The sequence below is a fragment of the Chrysochloris asiatica genome, unplaced genomic scaffold (assembly GCF_000296735.1).
Source record: "Chrysochloris asiatica unplaced genomic scaffold, ChrAsi1.0 scaffold00118, whole genome shotgun sequence".
In the NCBI taxonomy this organism is placed as follows: domain Eukaryota; kingdom Metazoa; phylum Chordata; class Mammalia; order Afrosoricida; family Chrysochloridae; genus Chrysochloris; species Chrysochloris asiatica.
In genome coordinates, this window is record NW_006408636.1 from 9,261,909 (window position 1) to 9,271,204 (window position 9,296).

General features: G+C 37.4%; 2 protein-coding genes across 2 annotated transcripts in view; both read left to right on the forward strand.

Annotated features, from left to right (window-relative positions):
* Positions 1 to 3,080, forward strand: part of OGT (O-linked N-acetylglucosamine (GlcNAc) transferase) — a 52,936-nt gene extending 49,856 nt beyond the window's left edge. Inside the window, exon 19 of the mRNA XM_006868555.1 lies at positions 2,906 to 3,080. Within this exon, the coding sequence (XP_006868617.1) occupies positions 2,906 to 3,080 (175 nt within the window). The remainder of the gene's footprint in view (positions 1 to 2,905) is intronic.
* A 5,856-nt stretch (positions 3,081 to 8,936) lies between these two features.
* Positions 8,937 to 9,296, forward strand: part of ACRC (acidic repeat containing) — a 52,614-nt gene continuing 52,254 nt past the window's right edge. The window contains exon 1 of the mRNA XM_006868556.1: positions 8,937 to 9,010. Coding sequence (XP_006868618.1) covers positions 8,937 to 9,010 — 74 coding nt within the window. The remainder of the gene's footprint in view (positions 9,011 to 9,296) is intronic.

Sequence of the window (9,296 nt, forward strand, 5' to 3'; positions counted from 1 at the left end):
TCAGCAATTGATGGTCTGTTCCACAGTCTGCCCCTGGCCTTGTCTTCACTGATGATATGGAGCTTTTCCATCTTCTCTTTCCACAGATGTAGTCTATCTGATTTCTGTGTGTTCCATCTGGCGAGGTCCATGTGTATAGTCTATGCATAGCGGAGAAACATTAGAACCATAGCAATGGGTAAAGATGCAAATTAAAATAACATTGAGGGATACCCATTATGTGCCATATTATATAATGAAAATATTTTTAAAGTGAGGGAGGAGCATTGAGGTTCTGCTGCCACTTTCCTACATTAGTGCATGCAACCCTTCTTCAAAAGTCAAATTTTGATCCTATAATTCCAATTCTTCACAAGAAAAAGTGTAATTTAAATATCCAAAAGGAGTCGTGGTGTGGCATTGAACCATAAGGTCGATTTGAACTGCAAAGTTGGTGGTGCAAACTTACTAGCTGCTCCTTGGAAACTCTATTCAGAGTTATTATGAGTTGGAACCAACTCGACTGCACTTACCAACAACAAAATATCCCAAAATGTGTGAAGATTTTTGTTTAGATAATGATACTTTAACCATGCTAGGAAGCAGTAGTCTTTTCCTAAATGAAATTTTGTTGTCCTTTGGTTATTATGGGCTCTCACACCCCTTTGTCTTATTTTTAAAAGTAGCATATTACAGAAGTTAAAGAAACACATTTTTTTCAGTTAGACTTCTAGGTTTGAATGCAGAGTCTCCCACTTACAAGCATTGTGACTATGTGCAAATTAATCTTTATGTGCTTTGGTTTGTCCATCTGCAAATCAGAGATTAGTAATAGAATCTCCTCTTTAGAGGTATTGTGAGGATTGAAAGGTTTCCCACGTAGAGTACTTAGAAGAGTTCTTGGTGCATAGTAAGCTTCAACTGATTTTAGCATTTATTTTCAATCTTCTCTTCATTGAACATTATGTACATCTAAGCAAAATGAGTGAAACTTTTGGGTAGGTATTAAAAAAAATAAAATTCTTGATTTCTAATGACAGAAAAGTTGCTTATACTGTAATAAGTTTTTTTTTAAACGGAAGCTATAAAATATGCCCAGTAAAAAGTTATTTTTGAAAGGCACTAAAATGGGGTTATGAATGATAATTTTTTTCTTTATGATCTTACGTGATATTCCAAGTTTTCTACAAAATTTTATAATCAGTTTTAAAACATTGAAGGGAGGGGCTGATTACTATTTTCCAAAAACAAGTTAGATTAAGATGGACTACAATACAGCCAAAAACACCTTTCTAAAATACAAAATACAAGGAGTAGACTTCAAAATATTCATGGAAAATGGAATTAAAAGATTAGTGATTTTTCTATGCACCCTTGTATATTAATAAAGAAAAAATCAGCCCAGAGGTTAACTGTAATACATAATTTGTTAGTATTGCTATATTTTTTATTACCATACCTTTTGAACTTAGTTGAGTTCCATACGATATTTTTCTGATATTTTAATATGAAACATTCCAATTTTATAATAAATACTTGTATACCTACTACCTAGATTCTACCATGAACATATTCTTGCTTTATCACATATCTATCTGTTTATTTCCTTGTTTACTATCAGTTCATCTTATTTGACACATTTCAAAGCTTCTGTGCTCTTCTCCTTAAATACTTTAGAATGGATATCTATCATTAACTTTTGTTGTTGTTGTTAAGTCCCATTGAGTTAGTTCTAACTCATAGAGACCCTGTATAGGGTTTCCAAGACTATTCATTGAGTTTTGAAAAATACCTTTATAACCTAAATCCCTATAAAGAACATTTCTTTACTCCAGAAAGTTCTCTCATGCCCCTTCTCATATAGGCTCCCTTCCAGAATTTTCCCGCTGTCCTTAATTTTTTTTGCCAAAAATTAGTTTTCCCTTTCTAGAACTTTATACAATCAGAATCTTCTTCTGAATATGCATTCTAATGGCTTTTTCATTACATAGGAAAATTTTGAGTTGGCTTATATCAGTAATCCATTGCTTTTTGTTGCTGAATTTCCTGTTGACATAGGCAGATTTTTTTTTTTTTTTTTTTAAATAGAGCACAGTGGTATTTTTTCTCTGAAAAGTAACATTAATATGGTATGCTTGGATTGAAGGCCAACCATTTTATTAGTTCTGACCTAGCAAACAAAACAAAACAAAAAAAACAACAACTTTTTTTTTTTTTAAATTGTTGCTTTCTAAGAATGGACAGGGACATTCTGGCTCTGGTTCTAAAATAATAAATCATTATTCATCTAGGAATAATCTCATGACACATAATATATTCAGAAGGGGGGGGGTATGGGGGTATAGAGAGAATTCTCATGTGTTTTCAGAAGAACTGGTTGCATTTTTCTTGATTTCTGACCAGAACTGTAATATTAGTGGTGTTAAACAACTTGTTTAATATCTAAAAAGACTCACTTCAGGTTCAAGTGGAAAATTATGGCAAAGACATTTTACATTTTTTCTCTCAAGTTTTTCCTATTTCATAGAAATCTTCATAAACTTCCATCTTATATTTGTGTCTTTGCTATTGCAAATGATGCTTCACTTAACATGTTTATATGTGTAACCAGAAAAAGGCCTATACAGAAAAAATCCAAATACTAATTAGGGTTAGGGTTAGAGTTAGGATTACCAGTTGTCACTCCCTGTGTGCACTTTTATTATGTGCATTTATCACAGTGTGTTTTTCTTGTTGTAGGCTTTTTTCATGTGTTTTTTTCCTAGAACCCTTTGTTATAGAGGTGTGTGTGTATCTGATAATTTCTGTTGATTAGAATAAGTGCTAGCATAAAGATAATAGTGTGAAATTTGGTCATTTATTCCATCTCAAAGGTGACTAGGTCTTATGGGATCAAGTTCTGAGTGTCTCTCTTTTTATTTTACAGCCTTAAGAAAATTCGTGGCAAAGTCTGGAAGCAGAGAATATCTAGTCCTCTGTTCAACACCAAACAATACACAATGGAACTAGAACGGCTCTATCTACAGATGTGGGAGCATTATGCAGCTGGCAACAAACCTGATCATATGATTAAGCCTGTGGAAGTCACAGAGTCCGTCTAAATAAAGACTGTATGCCCAGGAGAATAACCCCTATACCTGAGCCTCAACCTTTTGGGGGAAAGGGAACTAGATAACATACTTTTGCTTGTCTGTACAGTATCATGTTGCAGATGGGTGACGTAATGATAATAGAATAGCACAGCCAGAATTGCTTCCTTCTTGATAGGGAGAGACACAAGAGATGGAAAACTACTGTTCCACAAGGAATCTCCATAGAATTTTGCAGCAACCAGGTGGTGTATAGGTCTGGAAGGTCTGATCTCCTTTGGTCTTCCATGGGATGGTTAGTATGGAGGGGAGATACAGCTTATCCAGCCAGCCATTTTGTGATTCCATGGATTGATCGAGTCTTCTGAATTAATTTTTTCTTTATATTTTGGGTATTGGAACTTTTAAAGATGTGTTTGGTTTCAGGTATATTTTTATTCACGTGGAGTGTACATGATTTTCTTGAGATAAGGTTTTAAGCTAAAATGTTGCTCCTTGTCTTAGTGTCTGAACTATACAGAATAATGGGGACTTTGCTGGTGTAGTCTTTTTATAGGTTTTATAAACCACTTGAGCCTATATCAGTAATTTTGGTGTCTGACCTAATTTGGGGGCTATCAGTGCTTTGTTGGTTTAGATGATGACTCAAATTTTTTTCCTGGCCCATTTTTCATTTCCTTCTTACTCTCTCCCCATTTAAATTTTCTCTTGTAATTGAGCTAACAAAACGAATTTGATTCAAAACACCTCAGAGTGTTTTTCTTAAACATACCATCCGGTGCCAAATGAAAATTCTTAGGATTGATTATTAATTGTGAAGGACATAATTGTGGTACTGTCATTGATGATACTATAGCCTGTGTGTGTGTGTGTGTGTGTGTGTGTGTGTGCCTAGTTTTGACCCATTCCACCAGTGTTTTACCTTTGACTGCCCCTTCTATGCTGCTTCCAAAAGTGATAGTGTGTGATTAAGATTTTTACCTTCCTTTCTAAAGTTTATTTTTTAAAGTGAGTCATGTTCTTCCTATTTCTTTCAGCAGAAATGAAATCCCAGGTAAGTATAAGTATTCAAATATTTGATCAGTAAGTCATAGTTATCTCCAATACATTAAATAACTTTCATTAAAAAACATGTTAGCTAAAAACATGTAGGTAAAATGCTCTGAAGGACCATCTGTGTATACAAGTAATTATTTTTCAGATCTTCTAGGGTATTATTATATAACTCTCTTTCTGGACTTGATCTTGAAGTCTGTATGAATTCAGCCTCAGTAGTAGCTAACTGCATTGCTACTTGGTTTGGAGCTTGAGCGCTTGGTATTAAAAAAAAATACAAACCATAGGAATAAAATTAATTGAATTTCAACTAAGTGTCAAGGGCTTGAGATGTGAACAAGCCAGAATATGAATATTTGTTTTGTCTCGCTGTACTGCACTTATGCTATCCAGTAACAGATTTTTTTGTCTGCTAGTAGTGTTGTAAATTATGATGTCTTTCCAAAGTACTGAGGCAGTGCACCTATTCTGTAGTTGCAGCTGATGCCTGAATGTATCTTAGCTGACAAGTTATTGATCATTAAGAACTTGAATTTCTGAAAGATTCTTACTGCTGACCAAATCTGAGTAAGAACTCTCAAATGTAATTCTTCAACAGGATTGGTTATGTGAACTCTGTAGTTTTTGACAATATAAATCAAGAAACATCAGTGTAGGGGGTTTATTAATTTATTTTTTACCTGGTTGGAAAATCAGTTATCTATTATTCTACGTTCAAGGTTGCCAGCATGGTTGCAGATAAACTGATGATTGATGCTCAACAAACTACATAATGTGGGATTGAATTATATACTTCCAGTGCCCTCAAGGCTGTGTGACCTTACAGCCATTTTACTTAGCACATCATTCCTTCTTTAGGGACGAACTTTTTCCTGGCACGAAAAGTAGCTGCTGTGGTTGAAGCTTTGCTTATTGTAACAGGCTTTTGTTTCCAGGTAACATGTCTGTGGAAGACTTAATTCTGAATAGAGATATAGGTATTACTGGAAATTGTTTGTTCCCCCCCTCTAATTATACAGTGCTTTATCAAAAAAGTAAAACATAAATTGTGCTACAGAAATCCAGATGTTGTCTTGCAATCTTTAAACAATAAATGAATGATTTCCCCTTAATATGGCTTAATGTATTTTGTATTCTGGTATTAAATGTTGGATAGAACAATAGAGTCATACAGTGATGAAATACCTACATTTGCACAGCTCCAAAAACGGGAAAGGACTACAATGTCCTACTACAGTTATGATACTGCTTTCTTAGTATAGTATGGTGGGGCATGGGCTTAGTATATGATCCATTAAGAAAGCAAAACATGTTACTCCTACCATGCCCATTCCTACTTGTTCAATTCTTTTGCTTTTGATGACGGTAGCTTCATTCACACTTGTTGTCCATTCTTAATGTGGATTATTCTTTGCTTGGCTCTTGGTGCTAAATTATTTTTGTTCTGCTGTATGGTTGATTGAACTCATTCATAGATATCCTCCATCTCCATATCAGTGCATCAGATCAGAACAGATTTGCCTGTTTTCTCAGAGTAAATGGGGAAACACTTTTTTAATGTTTTTTTGATGTTGAGAATATATATAGCCAAAGCATCCACCAATTTAACAGTTTCTATATGTACAGTTCAGTGACATTGGTTACTCTTCAAGTTGTGCAACCATTCTCACTCTTTTCTGAGTTGTTCCTCCTCGTTTAACTTAAATTCATAGCCCCTGTTAGCTTCCTATCTAATCTTTAGAATTACTGGGGTCAGTTGGATCCCATATAGATAGTTCCTAAAAGTGCATAATGCTGAAAGGAGACATTTTTTACTAGTTAAGCCGAACTATTATTTGGTGGAAATTTAAAAAAAATCTTTAGGTGATTTACTTTTCAACTTCTGTGGATTGTGGTCCTTAAAACCTTAATATGGATTAGTGTTTGTTTCCTAATAGATGGGTGAGAAGAAAGGTGTTCTTTCTTAAGATCTACTCATAAGAGATCTTACCTGTACTCTTTCTTTTTTTTACATGACAATAACTTATTAAGTTTATTTTACCACATTTGAAAGTTACACAGTTTAACTTCAGTTTCATAATATTTTATATCAACAAATATTCATGGTTTGTTGTTTTATTTTTAATCTAATACTTTGGTTGGCATACTCCATGATTTATGGAATGGGTATTCCTACTTGTCTATGACAGAGTATTTACATGGACTCACAGCTTTTATTCATCTAAACTCCGAATTAATGTTGTTGCTGTTATTGTTAGGTGCCGTTGAGTCAGTTCCAACTCAGAGTATCCCTGTGCACAACAGAACGAAACAGTGCCCAGTACTGCATCATCCTCATAGCTGTTAAGTTTGAGCCCACTATTGCTCTCATTGTGGCAATCCATCTCATTGGGGGTCTTCCTCTATTTGTTGACCCTCCACTTTACCAAACATGATGTCCTTCTCCAGGGACTGGTCCCTCCTGACCACATATCCGAAGTACAAAAGACAAAGTCTGTCCATCCCCACTTGTAAGGATGTTTTGGCCTTCCAAAAGAGATTTGTTTGTTCTAGCAGTCCATGGTACTTTCAGTATTGTTCGCCAATCACAATTAAAATACACTGACTCTTCTCTGATCATCCTTATTCATTATCCAACTTTCACATACATATGAGGTGATTGAAAATAGCATGGGCTTACCTCTACTCTTATTTAAAAATCTGCGTCAGTTATTTCCAGTCTATTTCAGCTTCTGTCTTCAATCTAAAGGAGCTGCTTTGTGTAACTTCTGGATTGCCTGTTTTTAAGATTCCACTCCAATCCTAATCTACTCTGCTACTTAAAGCTTGTTACCTCTAAATTAAAACTAATGTTTGGGTTCTTTACAGATTTTGGAGACAGTTTTGTATTCTAATTTTATATATGTGGAAACAGACTTGTAACGGTTAATTTGTAAATTTGTCATAGAGATAAGTTTAGGACTCCTGGTGTGGTGCTGTAAAATAAGCACTGGACTGTGAACCACAAGATCAGTGGTTCAAATCCCGAGGTTCCCTCAGGAACCCTATACAGGTCAGACTGGATGACAATAATATCCAGTTCCCCAGGAAATACATATATAGGCAGCTTGGTGGTCAAGATCTTGGGTTTTGAAGCTAGTGATGTTAGTTTCAACTTTTGCCACTTTTCTAGTGATGAGCTCTAAAATAAGACTGCTTTAACTACCTACTTGTTGAAGTGTTAATTACAATGAATTGTTTAAGTGCCTTTGAACGAGTTCTGACAAATAGCGATCCTGTATAGGCTTTCCAGGACCCCTAGTGTGGCACTGTGGTTTAATGTACTGGACTGCAAAGTCTGTATAAACTGCAAGGTTGGCGGTTCAAACTCAACTATTCGCGCCTTGGAAACCTTATACAGGGTCGCTATTGGTTGGAATTGACTTGATGGCATTTAACAACAACATAGGGTTTCCAAGGAGCGGCTGGTGGGTTCCAACCGCCGACCTTGCAGCCCAGTGCTTACCCTACCAGTGCCACACAAATCTACATAGAACACTTGGAGCTGTACCTGTTGTTATATCATTGAGACAGTCCCAATTCATAGAGAGTCTGTTTTGGCTTTCTGAGGAGCGGCTGATGAGCCTGAACCGCTGACCGTGCAGTCCAGCGCGTTAACCCACAGTTGCACACCAAGACTCCTGGATCGGTACCTAGCATGACATAAATATTGTCAAATACAGGGGTGCTTAAATTATGAAATGTGTGAGTGACTGCCGGGGGTGGGGGGGAAACGCCCCAAATCAGGCACAATCTGAGGAGCATTGCCGTTCCCTTTGTGTGTGTGTGTGTGTGTGTTTGGAAACAGTGCCAAAAGGCTCTAAAGTAACCACCTCCTCTTTATCTCCAAGGATAGCATTCTCCAATCCTCCCTGCAGCCACCTTTGGAGGGTTCTAAAAGCAAACCTTGTGGTTGACACTGTTTGATTGTTGCCTTGCTCTTATCTAGGGGTCTCGGTGTCCCTCTCCCATTAGCTCATAGTAGTTTGAAGGACAGGCAAACAAGTTTGGACAATTGAAGCAAGGAACAGGGTCTGCTTAATCAAGTCTCAAAAGGATAAAACTATGTTAGGGAGAATAAATCAAATTTTTCCTGTCACTCAAAAAGTTAATTTGGGCACTTTTTTTTTTTTTTACAGAAACTAGCTCAGGTTCTTGAGCTCTGTATGAAACAGCATTTTCAGTACAAATACGCCATAAGCCCTGAAAGTGATACACATCTGATTCCGGAAATGCATATAGGCGCCAAATTTAAGTTCATAGTATGGGAGTTTAAATTTGCCTCGTGATCACATTGTGATAGGTGGGTAATAATATGAAGGCGGGAGTACTTCAGTGTCTACTTCCTGTTGCTTCTCAAGCTCTATAAAAGGTCCGGTGCCTGGCGTCTTTCTCAGTTGCGCAGTCTCTCAGCTACTTAGAACACTTGAGTCTGAGATGAGGAAAACGTGGAAGAAGGGAAAGGAGGTGCAGAAGTTGAATGCAGCAGAAGGAGGTAGGTGACTGGGGATGAGCTGGGTACTTAAAGTGAACAATCTTGAACGTTATGGTTGAGCAGATTTGATATTTAAAATCAAGGTTGCCATCATATGGCATGGGCTCTGGCCATGAACCTTGGGACTGAGACTCGGGTGAAATATTTTGAACTGTTTACACTTAACGTTTTTTGGGAGAAGGAGGCTTGTTAGTAATGCGTGTGTAAGGACTGGGCAGGTGAAGATGAAGATCCCTTGGAGGCATTGGTGGGGGGAGGAGGCGATGGTGTCTGCGGCTATGGCGGCTGCAGTGATGGCGATGGTGGCGTGTAGGGATTTGAAGCCAGAGCTGTGGAAGATTGGCTGGAAGCGGTAAGTATACATAGTGGGGTGGAGGTTGGGGATTGAGCTCTGATCTGGTGGAAGACTGGCTGGGGATGGTAAGTGAAGGGGGGGGGGAGATCTGGTCTGTGGAATTTCCGCAGGGTGTAGAGGACTAGAGGAAGGGGCTGGGGGAGCGAGAGGTGGGTTTAGTTGGGGGAAGTCAAAGCCTGAACTGTGGGAAACTGGCTGGGGTGGCAAGTGGGAGTAGGGGGATGTAGACACAAGTGTAATGTGGATGGAAGCTTTAGAGACATCGAGAATGGTGGTGGAAAAC